General features: G+C 46.0%; 1 protein-coding gene across 2 annotated transcripts; it reads right to left on the bottom strand.

Annotated features, from left to right (window-relative positions):
* Positions 1-14,422: 14,422 nt before the first annotated feature.
* Positions 14,423-22,511, bottom strand: SC5D (sterol-C5-desaturase). Of its 2 annotated transcripts, none has more exons than XM_056544070.1 (5): positions 22,112-22,227; positions 21,813-22,030; positions 18,419-18,551; positions 18,190-18,290; positions 14,423-15,682 (listed from the first exon to the last, which is right to left on the bottom strand). In XM_056544070.1, the coding sequence occupies exons 2-5, from the start codon at positions 22,020-22,022 to the stop codon at positions 15,272-15,274; spliced, it is 855 nt and encodes a 284-aa protein (XP_056400045.1). In that variant the 5' UTR covers positions 22,023-22,030; positions 22,112-22,227; the 3' UTR covers positions 14,423-15,271. The 2 variants fall into 2 exon arrangements, with proteins under 2 accessions (XP_056400045.1, XP_056400044.1); XM_056544069.1 differs by lacking the exon at positions 22,112-22,227 and adding an exon at positions 22,382-22,511 and having other exon boundaries at positions 14,424-15,682.
* Positions 22,512-22,872: the final 361 nt, after the last annotated feature.

Genomic DNA, 22,872 nt, shown 5'->3' with positions numbered 1-22,872 from the left:
AGGTTTCTGATCTTGATTTCCTGCTCTACCGTTGCTACCGCTACTATCATCATAAACATTACTGCCCTCTTTTTTCTCTTAGAATAAATTCTTAAAGTAGACAAGAACACTGGGGGAGATAATAAAAAACAAAAAATAACATTGAGTGGCACATCTTTAGGGTACGTTCACATGAGCGGACCCACAGCGTATTTTACGCTGCAGATCCGCCGCTGAAGGACCCCTGCATGGTGGCTTTACATGTGCCTGCTTGGAGCGGCAATACCCCGCTACGAGCAGACACACTGAAACGATGTGTGAGTCGCCGCGCATGCGCGGTATACTCGCACACATCGCGGCCGCTCCCCCTGCTCCATGAGCTACGCCGAGAGCTGCCGCGATGTGTGAGTATACATACATACAGCCATGTGCACAATGCAGTGTGTCTGCTCGTAGCGGCCTATTACTGCTCCAAGCAGGCACATGTAAAGCCACCATGAAGGGGTCTTTCAGCGGCGGATCTGCAGCGTAAAATAAGCTGTGGGTCCGCTCGTGTGACCGTACCCTTAGACTGTCTAGTCTAAGTTTGACCCACTATTCTCTATTACGTCAAAAATGTGTGCCAAAAAGTGCAGCATTTTTGGACGGTTTAAGCCACGCCCCCGTTACAGCGAGGATGGGCACACTTTGCTGTAAGCCATGCTGTTTTGTCAAGCATGGAGCAAACATGTCTAAAACACCGTGGGGGAGATTTATCAAGACCTGTGCGGAGGAAAAGTTGACCAGTTGCCCATAGCAACCAATCAGATCACTACTTTCATTTTTAACAAGGCCTCTGCAAAATGAAAGAAGCGACCTGATTGGTTGCTATGGGCAACTGGGCAACTTTTCCTCTTCACAGGTTTTGATAATTCTCTACCATTGAGAATGGAAGTAATACAAACCAGTTCTTTGACAGTTTTATGTACCCCATCGAGTCACACGCAGGTGGTAAAAAGGGGCGGAGCATGACACAGGTATTCCCATGACACCTGAGATGGCTCCACCCCCTTAGCACCAAGTATGTCTCCATGTATCAGTCTGTTGCAGTGTCTCCCAACCAGGGTGCCTCCAACGGTTGCGAAACTACAACTCCCAGCATGCCCGGACAGCCTACGGCTGTCCGGGCATGCTGGGAGTTGTAGTTTTGCAACCGCTGGAGGCACCCTGGTTGGGAAACACTGGTCTATTAAATCACAGACAAAGTGACTTATGATCTGACCGCTTGGTGGTTGGCGCTGGATTGCTGGGAGAAGGCGCCATCTAGTGAAAATTATCTTACACTGCAGCAAATCCTGTATTCACAGTATACAGGAGGAGAGGACTGTAGTGATGTCAGTGTATATACAGTATATAGGAGGAGAGGACTGTAGTGATGTCAGTGTATATACAGTATACAGGAGGAGAGGACTGTAGTGATGTCAGTGTATATACAGTATACAGGAGGAGAGGACTGTAGTGATGTCAGTGTATATACAGTATACAGGAGGAGAGGACTGTAGTGATGTCAGTGTATATACAGTATACAGGAGGAGAGGACTGTAGTGATGTCAGTGTATATACAGTATACAGGAGGAGAGGACTGTAGTGATGTCAGTGTATATACAGTATACAGGAGGAGGGGACTGTAGTGATGTCAGTGTATTCACAGTATACAGGAGGAGAGGACTGTAGTGATGTCAGTGTATATACAGTATACAGGAGGAGAGGACTGTAGTGATGTCAGTGTATACACAGTATACAGGAGGAGAGGACTGTAGTGATGTCAGTGTATATACAGTATACAGGAGGAGAGGACTGTAGTGATGTCAGTGTATATACAGTATACAGGAGGAGAGGACTGTAGGGATGTCAGTGTATATACAGTATACAGGAGGAGAGGACTGTAGTGATGTCAGTGTATATACAGTATACAGGAGGAGGGGACTGTAGTGATGTCAGTGTATATACAGTATACAGGAGGAGAGGACTGTAGTGATGTCAGTGTATATACAGTATACAGGAGGAGAGGACTGTAGTGATGTAAGTGTATATACAGTATACAGGAGGAGAGGACTGTAGTGATGTCAGTGTATATACAGTATACAGGAGGAGAGGACTGTAGTGATGTCAGTGTATATACAGTATACAGGAGGAGAGGACTGTAGTGATGTCAGTGTATATACAGTATACAGGAGGAGGGGACTGTAGTGATGTCAGTGTATATACAGTATACAGGAGGAGGGGACTGTAGTGATGTCAGTGTATACACAGTATACAGGAGGAGAGGACTGTAGTGATGTCAGTGTATATACAGTATACAGGAGGAGAGGACTGTAGTGATGTCAGTGTATATACAGTATACAGGAGGAGGGGACTGTAGTGATGTCAGTGTATATACAGTATACAGGAGGAGAGGACTGTAGTGATGTCAGTGTATATACAGTATACAGGAGGAGAGGACTGTAGTGATGTCAGTGTATATACAGTATACAGGAGGAGAGGACTGTAGTGATGTCAGTGTATATACAGTGTACAGGAGGAGAGGACTGTAGTGATGTCAGTGTATATACAGTATACAGGAGGAGAGGACTGTAGTGATGTCAGTGTATATACAGTGTACAGGAGGAGAGGACTGTAGTGATGTCAGTGTATATACAGTATACAGGAGGAGAGGACTGTAGTGATGTCAGTGTATATACAGTATATAGGAGAGGACTGTAGTGATGTCAGTGTATATACAGTATACAGGAGGAGAGGACTGTAGTGATGTCAGTGTATATACAGTATATAGGAGAGGACTGTAGTGATGTCAGTGTATATACAGTATACAGGAGGAGAGGACTGTAGTGATGTCAGTGTATATACAGTATACAGGAGGAGAGGACTGTAGTGATGTCAGTGTATATACAGTATACAGGAGGAGAGGACTGTAGTGATGTCAGTGTATATACAGTATACAGGAGGAGAGGACTGTAGTGATGTCAGTGTATATACAGTATACAGGAGGAGAGGACTGTAGTGATGTCAGTGTATATACAGTATACAGGAGGAGAGGACTGTAGTGATGTCAGTGTATTCACAGTATACAGGAGGAGAGGACTGTAGTGATGTCAGTGTATATACAGTATACAGGAGGAGAGGACTGTAGTGATGACAGTGTATATACAGTATACAGGAGGAGGGGACTGTAGTGATGTCAGTGTATATACAGTATATAGGAGGAGAGGACTGTAGTGATGTCAGTGTATATACAGTATACAGGAGGAGAGGACTGTAGTGATGTCAGTGTATATACAGTATACAGGAGGAGAGGACTGTAGTGATGTCAGTGTATATACAGTATACAGGAGGAGAGGACTGTAGTGATGTCAGTGTATATACAGTATACAGGAGGAGAGGACTGTAGTGATGTCAGTGTATTCACAGTATACAGGAGGAGAGGACTGTAGTGATGTCAGTGTATATACAGTATACAGGAGGAGAGGACTGTAGTGATGACAGTGTATATACAGTATACAGGAGGAGGGGACTGTAGTGATGTCAGTGTATATACAGTATATAGGAGGAGAGGACTGTAGTGATGTCAGTGTATATACAGTATACAGGAGGAGAGGACTGTAGTGATGTCAGTGTATATACAGTATACAGGAGGAGAGGACTGTAGTGATGTCAGTGTATATACAGTATACAGGAGGAGAGGACTGTAGTGATGTCAGTGTATATACAGTATACAGGAGGAGAGGACTGTAGTGATGTCAGTGTATATACAGTATACAGGAGGAGAGGACTGTAGTGATGTCAGTGTATATACAGTATATAGGAGGAGAGGACTGTAGTGATGTCAGTGTATATACAGTATACAGGAGGAGAGGACTGTAGTGATGTCAGTGTATATGCAGTATACAGGAGGAGAGGACTGTAGTGATGTCAGTGTATTCACAGTATACAGGAGGAAAGGACTGTAGTGATGTCAGTGTATATACAGTATACAGGAGGAGAGGACTGTAGTGATGTCAGTGTATACACAGTATACAGGAGGAGAGGACTGTAGTGATATCAGTGTATATACAGTATACCGGAGGATTGGACTGTAGTGATGTCAGTGTATATACAGTATACAGGAGGAGAGGACTGTAGTGATGTCGGTGTATATACAGTATACAGGAGGAGAGGACTGTAGTGATGTCAGTGTATATACAGTATACAGGAGGAGAGGACTGTAGTGATGTCAGTGTATATACAGTATACAGGAGGAGAGGACTGTAGTGATGTCAGTGTATATACATTATACAGGAGGAAAGGACTGTAGTGATGTCAGTGTATATACAGTATACAGGAGGAGGGGACTGTAGTGATGTCAGTGTATACACAGTATACAGGAGGAGAGGACTGTAGTGATGTCAGTGTATATACAGTATACAGGAGGAGAGGACTGTAGTGATGTCAGTGTATATACAGTATACAGGAGGGGAGGACTGTAGTGAGGTCAGGGTATATACAGTATACAGGAGGAAAGGACTGTAGTGATGTCAGTGTATACACAGTATACAGGAGGAGGGGACTGTAGTGATGTCAGTGTATATACAGTATACAGGAGGAGAGGACTGTAGTGATGTCAGTGTATATACAGTATACAGGAGGAGAGGACTGTAGTGGTATCAGTGTATTCACAGTATACAGGAGGAGAGGACTGTAGTGATGTCAGTATATACACAGTATACAGGAGGAGAGGACTGTATTGATGTCAGTGTATATACAGTATACAGGAGGAGGGGACTGTAGTGATGTCAGTGTATATACAGTATACAGGAGGAGAGGACTGTAGTGATGTCAGTGTATATACAGTATACAGGAGGAGAGGACTGTAGTGATGTCAGTGTATTCACAGTATACAGGAGGAGAGGACTGTAGTGATGTCAGTGTATATACAGTATACAGGAGGAGAGGACTGTAGTGATGTCAGTGTATATACAGTATACAGGAGGAGAGGACTGTAGTGATGTCAGTGTATATACAGTATACAGGAGGAGGGGACTGTAGTGATGTCAGTGTATATACAGTATACAGGAGGAGAGGACTGTAGTGATGTCAGTGTATACACAGTATACAGGAGGAGAGGACTGTAGTGATGTCAGTGTATACACAGTATACAGGAGGAGAGGACTGTAGTGATGTCAGTGTATATACAGTATACAGGAGGAGAGGACTGTAGTGATGTCAGTGTATATACAGTATACAGGAGGAGAGGACTGTAGTGATGTCAGTGTATATACAGTATACAGGAGGAGAGGACTGTAGTGATATCAGTGTATATACAGTATACAGGAGGAGAGGACTGTAGTGATGTCAGTGTATATACAGTATACAGGAGGAGAGGACTGTAGTGATGTCAGTGTATTCACAGTATACAGGAGGAGAGGACTGTAGTGATGTCAGTGTATATACAGTATACAGGAGGAGAGGACTGTAGTGATGTCAGTGTATATACAGTATACAGGAGGAGAGGACTGTAGTGATGTCAGTGTATTCACAGTATACAGGAGGAGAGGACTGTAGTGATGTCAGTGTATATACAGTATACAGGAGGAGAGGTCTGTAGTGGTGTCAGTGTATATACAGTATACAGGAGGAGAGGACTGTAGTGATGTCAGTGTATATACAGTATACAGGAGGAGAGGACTGTAGTGATGTCAGTGTATTCACAGTATACAGGAGGAGAGGACTGTAGTGATGTCAGTGTATATACAGTATACAGGAGGAGAGGACTGTAGTGATGTCAGTGTATTCACAGTATACAGGAGGAGAGGACTGTAGTGATGTCAGTGTATATACAGTATACAGGAGGAGAGGACTGTAGTGATGTCAGTGTATATACAGTATACAGGAGGAGAGGACTGTAGTGATGTCAGTGTATATACAGTATACAGGAGGAGAGGACTGTAGTGATGTCAGTGTATATACAGTATACAGGAGGAGAGGACTGTAGTGATGTCAGTGTATACACAGTATACAGGAGGAGAGGACTGTAGTGGTATCAGTGTATATACAGTATACAGGAGGAGAGGACTGTAGTGATGTCAGTGTATATACAGTATACAGGAGGAGAGGACTGTAGTGATGTCAGTGTATATACAGTATACAGGAGGAGAGGACTGTATTGATGTCAGTGTATATACAGTACACAGGAGGAGAGGACTGTAGTGATGTCAGTGTATATACAGTATACAGGAGGAGAGGACTGTAGTGATGTCAGTGTATATACAGTATACAGGAGGAGAGGACTGTAGTGATGTCAGTGTATATACAGTATACAGGAGGAGAGGACTGTAGTGATGTCAGTGTATATACAGTATACAGGAGGAGAGGACTGTAGTGATGTCAGTGTATATACAGTATACAGGAGGAGGGGACTGTAGTGATGTCAGTGTATACACAGTATACAGGAGGAGAGGACTGTAGTGATGTCAGTGTATATACAGTATACAGGAGGAGGGGACTGTAGTGATGTCAGTGTATATACAGTATACAGGAGGAGAGGACTGTAGTGATGTCGGTGTATATACAGTATACAGGAGGAGAGGACTGTAGTGATGTCAGTGTATATACAGTATACAGGAGGAGAGGACTGTAGTGATGTCAGTGTATATACAGTATACAGGAGGAGGGGACTGTAGTGATGTCAGTGTATATACAGTATACAGGAGGAGAGGACTGTAGTGATGTCAGTGTATACACAGTATACAGGAGGAGGGGACTGTAGTGATGTCAGTGTATATACAGTATACAGGAGGAGAGGACTGTAGTGATGTCAGTGTATATACAGTATACAGGAGGAGAGGACTGTAGTGATGTCAGTGTATATACAGTATACAGGAGGAGAGGACTGTAGTGATGTCAGTGTATATACAGTATACAGGAGGAGAGGACTGTAGTGATGTCAGTGTATACACAGTATACAGGAGGAGAGGACTGTAGTGATGTCAGTGTATATACAGTATACAGGAGGAGAGGACTGTAGTGATGTCAGTGTATATACAGTATACAGGAGGAGAGGACTGTAGTGATGTCAGTGTATATACAGTATACAGGAGGAAGAGGACTGTAGTGATGTCAGTGTATACACAGTATACAGGAGGAGGGGACTGTAGTGATGTCAGTGTATATACAGTATACAGGAGGAGAGGACTGTAGTGATGTCAGTGTATATACAGTATACAGGAGGAGAGGACTGTAGTGATGTCAGTGTATACACAGTATACAGGAGGAGAGGACTGTAGTGATGTCAGTGTATACACAGTATACAGGAGGAGAGGACTGTAGTGATATCAGTGTATATACAGTATACAGGAGGAGAGGACTGTAGTGATGTCAGTGTATATACAGTATACAGGAGGAGAGGACTGTAGTGATGTCAGTGTATTCACAGTATACAGGAGGAGAGGACTGTAGTGATGTCAGTGTATATACAGTATACAGGAGGAGAGGACTGTAGTGATGTCAGTGTATTCACAGTATACAGGAGGAGAGGACTGTAGTGATGTCAGTGTATTTACAGTATACAGGAGGAGAGGACTGTAGTGATTATCAGTGTATATACAGTATACAGGAGGAGAGGACTGTAGTGATGTCAGTGTATACACAGTATACAGGAGGAGAGGGACTGTAGTGATGTCAGTGTATATACAGTATACAGGAGGAGAGGACTGTAGTGATATCAGTGTATATACAGTATACAGGAGGAGAGGACTGTAGTGATGTCAGTGTATATACAGTATACAGGAGGAGAGGACTGTAGTGATGTCAGTGTATATACAGTATACAGGAGGAGAGGACTGTAGTGATGTCAGTGTATATACAGTATACAGGAGGAGGGGACTGTAGTGATGTCAGTGTATATACAGTATACAGGAGGAGGGGACTGTAGTGATGTCAGTGTATATACAGTATACAGGAGGAGAGGACTGTAGTGATGTCAGTGTATATACAGTATATAGGAGGAGAGGACTGTAGTGATGTCAGTGTATACACAGTATACAGGAGGAGGACTGTAGTGATATCAGTGTATATACAGTATACAGGAGGAGAGGACTGTAGGGATGTCAGTGTATATACAGTATACAGGAGGAGAGGACTGTAGGGATGTCAGTGTATATACAGTATACAGGAGGAGAGGACTGTAGTGATGTCAGTGTATATACAGTATATAGGAGGAGAGGACTGTAGTGATGTCAGTGTATATACAGTATACAGGAGCAGAGGACTGTAGTGATGTCAGTGTATATACAGTATACAGGAGGAGAGGACTGTAGTGATGTCAGTGTATATACAGTATACAGGAGGAGAGGACTGTAGTGATGTCAGTGTATATACAGTATACAGGAGGAGAGGACTGTAGTGATGTCAGTGTATATACAGTATACAGGAGGAGGGGACTGTAGTGATGTCAGTGTATATACAGTATACAGGAGGAGAGGACTGTAGTGATGTCAGTGTATTCACAGTATACAGGAGGAGAGGACTGTAGTGATGTCAGTGTATATACAGTATACAGGAGGAGAGGACTGTAGTGATGTCAGTGTATATACAGTATACAGGAGGAGAGGACTGTAGTGATGTCAGTGTATATACAGTATACAGGAGGAGGGGACTGTAGTGATGTCAGTGTATATACAGTATACAGGAGGAGAGGACTGTAGTGATGTCAGTGTATATACAGTATACAGGAGGAGAGGACTGTAGTGATGTCAGTGTATATACAGTATACAGGAGGAGAGGACTGTAGTGATGTCAGTGTATATACAGTATACAGGAGGAGAGGACTGTAGTGATGTCAGTGTATATACAGTATATAGGAGAGGACTGTAGTGATGTCAGTGTATATACAGTATACAGGAGGAGAGGACTGTAGTGATGTCAGTGTATATACAGTATACAGGAGGAGAGGACTGTAGTGATGTCAGTGTATATACAGTATACAGGAGGAGAGGACTGTAGTGATGTCAGTGTATATACAGTATACAGGAGGAGAGGACTGTAGTGATGTCAGTGTATATACAGTATACAGGAGGAGAGGACTGTAGTGATGTCAGTGTATATACAGTATACAGGAGGAGAGGACTGTAGGGATGTCAGTGTATATACAGTATACAGGAGGAGAGGACTGTAGTGATGTCAGTGTATATACAGTATACAGGAGGAGAGGACTGTAGTGATGTCAGTGTATATACAGTATACAGGAGGAGAGGACTGTAGTGATGTCAGTGTATACACAGTATACAGGAGGAGAGGACTGTAGTGATGTCAGTGTATACACAGTATACAGGAGGAGAGGACTGTAGTGATGTCAGTGTATATACAGTATACAGGAGGAGAGGACTGTAGTGATGTCAGTGTATATACAGTATACAGGAGGAGAGGACTGTAGTGATGTCAGTGTATATACAGTATACAGGAGGAGAGGACTGTAGTGATGTCAGTGTATATACAGTATACAGGAGGAGAGGACTGTAGTGATGTCAGTGTATATACAGTATACAGGAGGAGAGGACTGTAGTGATGTCAGTGTATATACAGTATACAGGAGGAGAGGACTGTAGTGATGTCAGTGTATATACAGTATACAGGAGGAGGGGACTGTAGTGATGTCAGTGTATATACAGTATACAGGAGGAGGGGACTGTAGTGATGTCAGTGTATATACAGTATACAGGAGGAGGGGACTGTAGTGATGTCAGTGTATACACAGTATACAGGAGGAGGGGACTGTAGTGATATCAGTGTATATACAGTATACAGGAGGAGAGGACTGTAGGGATGTCAGTGTATATACAGTATACAGGAGGAGAGGACTGTAGGGATGTCAGTGTATATACAGTATACAGGAGGAGAGGACTGTAGTGATGTCAGTGTATATACAGTATACAGGAGGAGAGGACTGTAGTGATGTCAGTGTATATACAGTATACAGGAGGAGAGGACTGTAGTGATGTCAGTGTATATACAGTATACAGGAGGAGAGGACTGTAGTGATGTCAGTGTATATACAGTATACAGGAGGAGAGGACTGTAGTGATGTCAGTGTATATACAGTATACAGGAGGAGAGGACTGTAGTGATGTCAGTGTATATACAGTATACAGGAGGAGAGGACTGTAGTGATGTCAGTGTATATACAGTATACAGGAGGAGAGGACTGTAGTGATGTCAGTGTATATACAGTATACAGGAGGAGAGGACTGTAGTGATGTCAGTGTATATACAGTATACAGGAGGAGAGGACTGTAGTGATGTCAGTGTATATACAGTATACAGGAGGAGAGGACTGTAGTGATGTCAGTGTATATACAGTATACAGGAGGAGAGGACTGTAGTGATGTCAGTGTATATACAGTATACAGGAGGAGAGGACTGTAGTGATGTCAGTGTATATACAGTATACAGGAGGAGAGGACTGTAGTGATGTCAGTGTATATACAGTATACAGGAGGAGAGGACTGTAGTGATGTCAGTGTATACACAGTATACAGGAGGAGAGGACTGTAGTGATGTCAGTGTATACACAGTATACAGGAGGAGAGGACTGTAGTGATGTCAGTGTATATACAGTATACAGGAGGAGAGGACTGTAGTGATGTCAGTGTATATACAGTATATAGGAGGAGAGGACTGTAGTGATGTCAGTGTATATACAGTATACAGGAGGAGAGGACTGTAGTGATATCAGTGTATATACAGTATACAGGAGGAGAGGACTGTAGTGATGTCAGTGTATATACAGTATACAGGAGGAGAGGACTGTAGTGATATCAGTGTATATACAGTATACAGGAGGAGAGGACTGTAGTGATGTCAGTGTATATACAGTATACAGGAGGAGAGGACTGTAGTGATGTCAGTGTATATACAGTATACAGGAGGAGAGGACTGTAGTGATGTCAGTGTATATACAGTATACAGGAGGAGAGGACTGTAGTGATGTCAGTGTATATACAGTATACAGGAGGAGAGGACTGTAGTGATGTCAGTGTATATACAGTATACAGGAGGAGAGGACTGTAGTGATGTCAGTGTATACACAGTATACAGGAGGAGAGGACTGTAGTGATGTCAGTGTATATACAGTATACAGGAGGAGGGGACTGTAGTGATGTCAGTGTATATACAGTATACAGGAGGAGAGGACTGTAGTGATGTCAGTGTATATACATTATACAGGAGGAAAGGACTGTAGTGATGTCAGTGTATATACAGTATACAGGAGGAGGGGACTGTAGTGATGTCAGTGTATATACAGTATACAGGAGGAGAGGACTGTAGTGATGTCAGTGTATATACAGTATACAGGAGGAGAGGACTGTAGTGATGTCGGTGTATATACAGTATACAGGAGGAGAGGACTGTAGTGATGTCAGTGTATATACAGTATACAGGAGGAGAGGACTGTAGGGATGTCAGTGTATATACAGTATACAGGAGGAGAGGACTGTAGTGATGTCAGTGTATATACAGTATACAGGAGGAGAGGACTGTAGTGATGTCAGTACTTGGTATATACCGTTCTCTCTGTGTTTTCATTATAAATTACAACAAACCATCAGTCATTATGAAAACTAATTTATTTCCACCAGTGACATCGCCGCTAACTCCACCCGTATGTAAATATAGTCATCTCATGGCACACACATCAGGGATATACACATTATGTACACTCAAAATTAAATACAAATCACATCCCTGCAGAGGAGACACTGGGGGTGGCCACTGCAGGAGCCTGAGAAAGCTGGGTGACAATCTCCACAGCGACAGCCATACAGGTCAGCACCCAGCTTTCCCAGGACCAGTACCAAGGAGCAGAAATGGTCAGTCATCACCTATACGCACAGCCCTGATGGACCTCAGCAATGACAGAAAATTACAAAACATCAATAAGGGATGTGCAGTCCTATGTAAATACAGCGTCATCACTGTATAATGTAGTTTTACATAATTCTAATAAGACTTTGCGTCTCAATTTTTTACCATTTTTAAGATCTCATAAAAGCATTTTTGTTTACACCTATAGACTGAAAATCCACCCTGAAATGATACGTCTCACAGCTGGGGATTTGTTACAGACGCATCCACTCTTAAAAATCCTCAGTGACCGAGTTCCCCAACCTGTGGCTCTCAAAATTGCAACTCACATCATGGCCTGACAGCCTAAAGGTTATAGCCACGGGTTGGGGGACACTGCACTATGTCTGCAAAACTACAACTCCCATCATGTCCTGCCAAGTTGTAGTTTTTCAACAGCTGGAGAAACACTACTTTGCTACAATGTATCAGTCCAGCTGTAGACTGGAAACAGCTGTAACAATCCCTCGGCTTGATTTTTGTACAGTTCCTTTCGACTCCGCATTGTATCTACTTCTCTTCCCTCTTTTGCTATGTTTTCAATTTTTCATCTGTATTTTTCAGTTGTTTTTTTTACTTCTTTGTTATTTTTTACTTTTAGAGATATGGATGTAAAAAAAAAGAAAAAAAAACAAAAAACAAATCTCAAGTATGCAAAAACAGATCATGTGGGTTTCAATTGACATCTATAGGATAAAAACAATAAAAGGTACATCCACAAGTAAATTCTGGATAAATTGGACATTAAAGGGGTACTCCAGTAGAAATCCTTTTTTTTTTTTTTTTTTCTTTTTTTTTTTTAAATCAACTGATGCCAGAAAGTTAAACAGATTTGTAAATTACTTCTAATAAAAAAATCTTAATCCTTCCAGTACTTATTAGCTGCTGAATACTACAGAGGAAATGGTGGAACACAGAGCTCTCTTCTGACATCACAAGCACAGTGTTCTCTTCTGACATCACAAGCACAGTGCTCTCTGCTGACATCTCTGTCCATTTTAGGAACTGTCCAGAGCAGCATATGTTTGCTATGGGGATTATCTCCTACTCTGGACAGTTCCTAAAATGGACAGAGATGTCAGCAGAGAGCACTGTGCTCGTGATGTCAGCAGAGAGCTCTGTGTTCCAAAAAGAAAACCATTTCCTCTGTAGCATTCAGCAGCTAATAAGTACTGGAAAGATTTAGATTTTTTTTTAATAATTTACAAATCTGGTTAACTTTCTGGCACCAGTTGATTTAAAAAAAAAAAAAAAAAAAGTTTTCCACCAGAGTACCCCTTTAAAGGGGTACTCCATTGGCCAGTGTTCAGTATATTTAGTTCTGGACGCTGTGTGCGCGCTGCGGAGGTCGGACATGCCCCCTCAATGCAAGTCTATGGGAGGGGGCGTGGCGGCCGCCACGCCCCCTCCCATAGACTTGCATTGAGGGGCGTGGCTGACCCCCGCAGCGCACACACAGCGTTCGGAACTAAATGTTCCGAACACTGGCCAATGGAGTACCCCTATAATCACAGTCCCATTCACTACAGCGCAATCCCAGGACTTCTTCGGTGGAATCCAATTCCTACTTGTCCGACGTGTGACCAGAGAAGCAGACTCCAACTGAAATGAATAGGAGTCTGCTGCGAGCAGAATCCGCCCCCTCGAAATTTCCTCAGAATTCCAATAGTGTGAATGGGGCCTAACAATCCATTGGAGCATACTTCGTAACACCATATGCATAATAACACAGAAATGTAAATTAAACCGATTTAACTGTGAGTGTGAATGAGCCCTTAGATGTGGATGTCAACAAACAGATTCTTATTCACTGACAGCAAGCAGAAATGTTAAAATTATTAATGAAACGAAACACAAGGTCTATTGTATTACAATTAGAAAGGTACAAAAGTTAGCCTTAGGGCAGGGTCACACGGCGCCCATTTGAAGTGTATTTCACGCTGCGGATGCTCTGACAGCAGTCACAAGAGGCACTGTGGTAGCTCTGTGAGGGACATTTAATATAGTGTTTATGCCGTTTTTGTGGCGGCAAAAAAGGCAAATTTTTTGATGCAATGTGTTAATGCACCTTTTTGTTGCACCTTTTTCATATATGCCCTTTTTAAAAACTGACTGTGAAATCCAGCTTTGGGCACTTTCCGAAGCGGCAGACGCTTTTGGTAAAAGGGGCCCATAAAAAGGCGCATTGACCTTAAAGGAGATATCCAGTGCTGAATAACTTATCCCCCAACCTAAGGATAGGGGATAAGTTTCAGATCGCGGGGGGGGGGTCCGACTGCTGGGGCCCCCCGCGATATCCTGTACGGGGCCCCGGCAGCCCATGGGAAGGGGGCGTGTTGACCATCATATAAAGCGGCGTCTGACACGCCCCCTCAATATATCGCTATGGCAGAGCCAGAGTGCTGCCTTCGGCAATCTCCGGCTCTGCCATAGCGATGTATTGAGGAGGCGTGTCAGCCGCCGCTTCGTGCGGAGGTAGACACCCGCTATCTGGCCAGCGAGCCGGCGGGGCCCCGTACAGGATATCGCAGGGGGCCCCAGCGGTCGGACCCCCCGCGATCTGAAACTTATCCCCTTTCAGCACTGGACTACCCCTTTAAACAAGCCGCAGATTCAATTCATGTCGAGGCGGCCTTTTCAGCGTGGCTGAGGTAAAATTCAAAAGAGGACATATTTATTAAGGCTGTGCACCTTCATAGTAAATTTGGCGCAAATTAGCCAAAAAAATAAATAAAATTCTGTCAGGAAAAACGGCATACTACAGCCAACATTGATAAATGTCCCTCTGTGTGTTTGCTCGCAGTGTGCGGATTTTTACATCGGGAAATCCGCCACTACAAGCGGACACACAAGGCCACAGCTGGGAGCTCGCTCTGTAGTCCCTCTTGTGGCTGCCGTCAGCGCATCCACAGCAAGAAATACGAAGCGGATGCGTCCAGAGTGACCATACCCTTATACAAATACTAGATTTTATGTACAGTAGACTGGACAGGCCCTATGAGTTTGACTCCTCATGGTCAGGCCCGGCCCTGCAGTGGATTCGGAGAATTGACATCAGCAGCTGACCTCGGACTTTGCCCCCCAGTTACAGAGTCACAGTCTGGGTGATAAGGTATCGGTCAAGGTCAGTAATCCAGATTGATATCTGATCGGTTCAGTCTGTATCCATGAATATTGTGTCCCCAGATTCCTGGATTATTCTGGGCCCCTGATTTAGTTGTCATTCATTAACCCTTATGCTGCAATTACATGGATCCCATCTGTGGCATTTTGCTTCCCCCCCCCCCCTCATGCAGCAGAGTGGACTTGGTGCAGGAAGAGGTTAATAAGTAGATAAGGTGCACAGAATGCCGGAAGCCATCTTTACCGCACCAGGACTTTAGTTGCTCTTCTTAGATTCGCTGTTATTCACTTTTCCCAGTTTCCTGCACAGGTCATGTGGGCCGTTCCCTTCCAGGGCTGACGGGTTCTTGTAGGATCCGCCGATTTTATCCCAGAGTGTGAAATACTGTCCGAAGTTATAGTCGAAGTAGAGGTGATGGTCGGTATGGTGAGCGGCGCCATTGATGATGCTCTCGAAGACCTTGGGGACCCGATAATCCCCGTCATGGATGGACACGGTCCAGATGTTGACAAATATGTAGAGGCCCAGGTAGGTGACCTTGTGTAAGGGGAAGATGAAGGGGTAGATGTGGTACGGGAGGCTCTGCAGGAAGCCGTCCAGTGGGTGGAAGGCATGGCTGGCGAAGGGGGTGGTCACCTTCCACAAGTGATGAGGCTTGTGCACGTTCTGGAAGACAGAGAACATTCAATGACTTTAGTTCGGTGTTTCCCAATCAGAGTGCCTCCAGCTGTTGCAAAACTACAACTCCCAGCATGTCCAGACAGCCAAAGGTGAGCTGTAAATTGTGCAGCATTTGACTGAACAGGACATAAGGGAGGGGCCTGGTGAGGACACCTGTCAGTAAGGTGCTCTTAGCCAATCATGATCAGCGGCAGTGTTCCTAGTCTTGCTGATAGGCTGGGAGAAGCTGATTGACAGCGCCGTCCTCAAAAAGCCCCTCCCCCACAGTATTTAGGAACCTGACATGTCACTGACTAAAATACGTTCCTTAGGTCCGGAGATATGTCCCACTGGAGATCACAGACAACAAATATTCAAATTGAGTCAGCGGGGCCCATCTCCAGTGCGCAATTCAGAGAATAGAGCAGCAGATCTTCGGTGAGACATATCTCCAGACCTAAGGAACGTATTTTAGTCAGTGACCCCCATCAGACTCCTGTACACCCTATAATTCAGTGTATTGGGTTTAGTGAGGGTGAACAGGATGACCATATTCCTTTAATACATAACATATGAATATGAATATTCCGATATAAGTTATTGGCTATTTCTCGGTGCGGTGGGGGGAGGGAGCGGTGTGGGGGGGCGTGGCATTTTCGGATTATCGGCAAGGTAATTGCCGATACTGATAACGTCCAAAATTGTGAATATCGGCCAAACCGATAATCGGTCGATCCCTAATATATTATATATATATATATATATATATATATAGGGAAGGGCTGAAGCAAGATGGAAAAGGGAGTTAAAGAGGTACTCCGCTGTAGTACTCCACAAACGGTTCCGAACGCTGGAGCCGGCGCAGGGAGCTCGTGATGTCATAGTCCTCTCATGACGTCACTCCCCGCCCCCTCAATGCAAGTCTATGGGTGGGGGCGTGACGCTGTCACGCCCCCTCCCATAGACTTGCATTGAGGGGGCGTGACTTCATGAGGGGGCTATAACGTCACAAGCTGCCGGCTCCAGCGTTCGGAACAGTTTGTTCCAAACGCTGAGCAGCGGAGTATCCCTTTAAGCACTTTTATACAGGCCAAGGAGCACAGGATAACACGAGAGGATCTCTATGATCTGTGATCGTCTACAAAGCCTTTACAAGGCTCGATCAATCGCGGAGTGGCCGGTCTGCAAAATGATTGCTGGATCATTCATGCGGCCTATTTAAGGGGTACTCCAGGATAGAAAAATATATCCCCTATGCTAAGGATAAAGGATAAGTGTCAGATCGAGGGGCAGCTGATTGCTGGGACCCCGGCTCTCCTCCTGAATCCCCCATTGACCACTGCACAAAGCTGCGGCTGACACTGCCCCTCCATGCATATCTATGGTAGATCCAGAGCGCTGCACTCAGCAGTCTCCAGCTCTCCCATAGAGCTTCAGGAGGAGAGCCGGGGCGCTGTGCGGGACATCGTAAGTAGGGATCGACCGATTATCAGTATGGCCGATATTATCAGCCGATAATCACGATTTTGGGCATTATCGGTATCGGCAATTACCTTGCTGATAAGCAGATAATGCCCCGCCCCCATTGCACCGCGACCGCCCCCCCCCCCGACCTGCCGCACTGCGACGGCCCCCCCGACCGTAGTGCTGGGTGGTATACCGGTATGGATTTTTGCCCATACCGCTATACTGGTCGGGCCCCTCCCCCACCCTCCGAGTCAATAAAAAAAATTAAACTTACCCGTAATGGGGGTGGTCCGGGCCATCCATCGTTCCTGTAGTGTCCGGGGGTGTTCCGGGTGAACCGGTCCGGGCTGTCCTTCTTCTCCGGGGGTCCTCTTCTCCACTCTGGGCAGGCTCCGGCCTAGTAGCTGCATAGACGCCGCTACGCCGTGATATCAGGTGCATCGCTACGCACGGGCGTCACTGCGCAGCGGCGTCTATGCAGCGTACTAGGCCGGAGCCTGCCCGGAGTGGAGAAGATGACCGCCGGAGAAGAAGGACAGCCCGGACCGGTTCACCCTCCACCCGGAATGCCCCCGGACACTACAGGAAGGATGGATGGCCCGGACCACCCTGACAGGTAGGGGGAGAGAAGTGGGTGGTGGTGGCGGCGGCCTATGGCACCACAAAAGCCACTGCAGTGCATTGATTTAAAGCGCCCGCTTTAAATCAATGATCTGCAGCGGTGTCGCGGGGGGATAAATAGCCGATAACTTATACCGGAATATCGGTGTAAGTTATCGGCTATCGGCCCTAACCTCCACCGATTATCGGTATCGGCCCTAAAAAAACGATATCCGTCGATCCCTAATCGTAAGGGCTCCTTGCAGTCAGCCCCCCCCCCCCCCCCCTTGATCCTTAGGATAGGGGGATACATTTTTCTATCCTGGAGTACAATAGCGTTAATAATTTATTGGCCACACAAAGGGTCCAATCGGTTGATGTTCCAGCTGATCGTTGGCCCGGTTACCAGGGACCTGCTTTCCTAGGAGCCCTCATTTGGGCCGTACCTTGTACATCAGCTTGTGGTGCAGGAAACGATGGATCCAGTATATTGCCATATCCGTGAAGAAGAGGAACGAGATCATACTGAGGATGACGCCAAACCAGCCTGGAGGAAACAAACACTTTATAAACCAGTCATGTGACCACCTCAGTAACATTATGTAATCTGAACTGATGATATCCAAAATGACCCCTCAGCAGTCTGGTAATGGCGTCACGTGAACATTCTCTTACCATAGGGGGAGCTGTCAATGTTGTCATAAAGCCGACTATATCCTCGGACTTCAGCCAAGAACAGGCCGACAGTGGGGACGCTCATCCAGGGCATGGACTTCAGGGAGAAGATGATCTCTCTCCGCACTTGGTTCTGTATAAAGAAAAGAGAAAACAAGTGAGTACAGCACCAAGTATATCAGGGTCACATCTAGGTGCACTCGGTCACAGCTCCCCGATTCTTCCTGTCATCTTCAATTACAGTGGTCCCTCAACACACGATGGTAATCCGTTCCAAATGGACCATCGTTTGTTGAAACCATCGCATGTTGAGGGATCCGTGCAATGTAAAGTATAGGACAGTGGTCTACAACCTGCGGACCTCCAGATGTTGCAAAACTACAACACCCAGCATGCCCGGACAGCCAACGGCTGTCCGGGCATGCTGGGTGTTGTAGTTTTGCAACATCTGGAGGTCCGCAGGTTGTAGACCACTGTTAGAGAAAGTTGTACTCACCTGTCCCCGCCGCTCCGGACCATCACCGCTCGTCACCGCTGCCCGGGATGTCGCCGTCCATCGCTGTCACCGCGTCCCCAGGGTGTCCCCGACGCTCCGGCATGGCCTCTGCTTCCCCGGCAACCGCGCTCTCCGTCGCCGCCATCACGTCGCTACGCACACCGCTCCTATTGGATGACAGGACGGCGTCGATGGAGAGCGCCGACAATACAGGGGATCCAGAAGAGGAAGCGCCGGAGCCCCGAGGACAGGTAAGTGATCGTCAGCGGACCACACGGGCACCTTAAACGGCTATCCAGTGGTAGCTGAAGCAGTCTGCGCTGCCGGATAGCCGTTTATGCGATGGCCCCGACATACAAAAGCATTGTATGTTGATGCTGCCTTCAACATGCGATGGCCTCTGAGAGTGATCGTATGCTGAAATGATATTATGTCGGGGCCATCGTAGGTCGGGGGGGGGGGGGGTCATGGTCACTGTACTTCTAACCTGCTTGTTCAGTGTCTGCAAAAATCATGTAAAAGATGCAGAGGTCACCGCATCCCTCACAATGCAGAAAGGACGTGATGTCTGCAGAATAGGCTGCCCAGGAACGTCATGGAGGAGAGCAGAATTATGAACACAGCTCTGGGTATAATTAGAGCATTAACTAGAACATTAAAGGGGTAGTCCAGTGCTGAAAAACGTATCCCCTATCCTAAGGATCCTAAAGATAGCGGGTGTCGGCCACACTGCACGAAGTAGCGGCAGTGCCCCCTCAATACAGCCCTATGGCAGAGCTGGAGATTGCCGAAGGCAGCGCACCGGCTTTGCCATAGAGTTGTATTGAGGGGGCGTGTCAGACGCTGCTTCGTGCGGTGGTCAACACGCCCCCTTCCCGCGGGCTGCCGGTGCCCCGTACAGGAGATCGCGGGGGGGGGGGGGGGGGGGAGGGGCCCAGATCGCTGGATATCTCCTTTAAGTAGAGCAGAATTATGAACGCAGCTCTGGACATGACTGGGGAAGAAGACATGCAGTGGAGACTGGAGCAGAATTATGAATACAGCTCTGAATGTGACTGAAGTACAAGACATGAAGTACAGCAGAATAATAAATTATAAAAGAAGATTAGAGGCACAGCACAAATATGAATACAGCTCTAGATGTGACTAAAGTAGAAGATGAAGTACAGAAGAAATATGAATGCTGCTTTGGATGTGACTGGAGAGGGCAATCTGTCCAGCAGAATTATGAATGCAGCTTTGGATGTGAATGGATGGGAATACATGAAGTACAGCCAGAGCCAGATTAAGGCTGCCTGGAAGACGGGGCACTTCATTATGATGACCCCCCCCCCGACAGTTCCCCCACATTAGGTACAGTGTAGTCCCCCACATTAGGTGCAGTATAGTTCCCCCACATTAGGTGCAGTATAGTTTCTCCCCACATCAGGTGCAGTATAGTTTCTCCCCACATCAGGTGCAGTATAGTTTCCCCCCACATTAGGTGCAGTATAGTTTCCCCCCACATTAGGTGCAGTATAGTTTCCCCCCACATTAGGTGCAGTATAGTTTCCCCCCACATTAGGTGCAATATAGTTTCCCCCCACATTAGGTGCAGTATAGTTTCCCCCCACATTAGGTGCAGTATAGTTTCCCCCCACATTAGGTGCAGTATAGTTTCCCCCCACATCAGGTGCAGTATAGTTTCCCCCCACATTAGGTGAAGTATTAGTTCCCCCACATTAGGTGAAGTATTAGTTCCCCCACATTAGGTGCAGTACAGTTCCCCCACATTAGGTGCAGTACAGTTCCCCCACATTAGGTGCAGTACAGTTCCCCCACATTAGGTGCAGTACAGTTCCCCCACATTAGGTGCAGTACAGTTCCCCCACATTAGGTGCAGTACAGTTCCCCCACATTAGGTGCAGTACAGTTCCCCCACAGACACACAGCCTTCAGCCATATACAGTGTATGGGTGGAGGCTGTTTGCCTGTTTACTGCCCCACTTCAGTGTTCCAACCACCGCTCCGGGGTCACGATCTACTGCTATGGCCTATGGGCCATAGCAGTAGGTCCTGGGACTGGAGGTGGGGTGGTCGGAACACTGAAGATGACGTGCCGCTGGTCACTTACCATGCGTGCGCTACCTCCCGGCGGTCCCTGCGTTTTTAAAGTTAACGCGGGGCTGCAGAAAGGTAACCAGGGCATCCTTGTGTCCCAAAAAGATTTTCCGGGACACAGGGATGTCCCTAATGTGACAGGGGCCTCCTGCGGGCACGGGGCTTGGAGCAGGCACTCCATGAGCGCCAATGATGATCCGGCCCTGAGTACAGCAGAATTATGACAGCAGTTTTAAGGTTTGACTGGAGGAAAAATATGAATATAGCTCTGGGTATAACTGGAGCAGAAGACAGCAGAATTATAAATACAGCTCTGGATGGACTGAAGAGTATATAACATCTCATATACCCAATATATATATATATATATATATATAACACCTCGTACTCACAATAATATATATATATATATATATATATATATATATTCAAATAAAAAAATGTTGCAGTATCTTAGTAACTTGTAATACTTTGGGCTACTCAAATTTAATATATATATATATATATATATATATATATTCATATATACAATGCATACAACACTTTTCATACACAATGTATAAAACAACTCATATACACTATACACACACACACATATATATATATATATATATATATATATATATATATATATATATCATCCTCCAGTACAGTGTTTCCCAACTAGGGTGCCTCCAGCTGTTGCAGTGTTTGCTGTCCGGCCATGCTGGGCGTTGTAGTTTCGCAACAGCTGGAGGCCCCCTGGTTGGGAAACACATCTCCAGTCCATGAATCATAGTGTAAATCCTGATTTCTCACCTCCAGGAACTGCGGATGTTTCATCAGGTTGTGGTCGAATATGAAGTAGTAGCTGAGCGCCCCAAAGAGCAGGTATATGACCACCGCCCCCAGATTGGTGACCACCAGGAGGCTGAGGAATTGGCGCAGGGGGTCGTCCTCGCTCCAGGCCGCCGGGTACACGTACGGGGAGAAGACATAATCATCCGCTACATTGAGGACGAGATCCATGGCGCCACCTGAAAGCGAAAATAACACCAACACGTTAATCGCCCGTGTACAACGTCGCGGCCCCTTTAAGACTTAAAGGACAACTTCACCTATAGCTGGAAAAACTAAGGAAATGTCACGGGACTTTTCACAGGAGCAGTTGTCACGTATATGTCACGATATGTTAAGCATATCTGTCATACATATATCCTGGCTATACACCAGTGGTCTTCAAACTGTGGCCCTCCAAATGTTGCAAAACTACAACTCCCAGCATGCCCGGACAGCCGTTGGCTGTCCGGGCATGCTGGGAGTTGTAGTTTTGCAACATCTGGAGGGCCACAGATTGAAGACCGCTGCTATACACAGTCGCCCATTACCTGTTCCCGTTCCCCTCAGGTGTCGCACAGTCGCGGCGCTATCGCAGGTGTCAGTAAAAAGGGGGCGGGGCCGCTTTCTGTAGTGACAGCGCTGAGGGGGCGCGGAGAGATGGACTGATGTGACGTCACGCTCTCCCCTACTGGTAAGACGATCGACAGGGCGGTCATGTGACTGGAAGAACAGTCCCTGATTGGCGACGCTCCTGTCTCCAGTCAGTCGTAGACCCGCCCCCCTCGGCTGGACGCGTCTCTTATGAGGGGCGTGGCCTCGGGGAGTGCTGTTTGCACAGAGCAGGTAAGTGCGTAGTCATGGGCGGGGTTTTTGAATAGTGGTGAAAGCGCCGTTATGAGGGCGGGGTTTACTAATGAGTGGTGGGCGTGGTAAAGATGCAGAAGAGGTTGCCGCGCTGTGTGATACAGCGACACCCAGAGGTAAGTGACGGGAATAGCGTGGCCCCATCAGTAAGTATATTCCAGGTTATTATAAGAGA

Source organism: Hyla sarda, chromosome 10 (genome assembly GCF_029499605.1).
Source record: "Hyla sarda isolate aHylSar1 chromosome 10, aHylSar1.hap1, whole genome shotgun sequence".
NCBI lineage: Eukaryota > Metazoa > Chordata > Amphibia > Anura > Hylidae > Hyla > Hyla sarda.
This window is presented reverse-complemented; position numbering and strand designations above follow the sequence as displayed.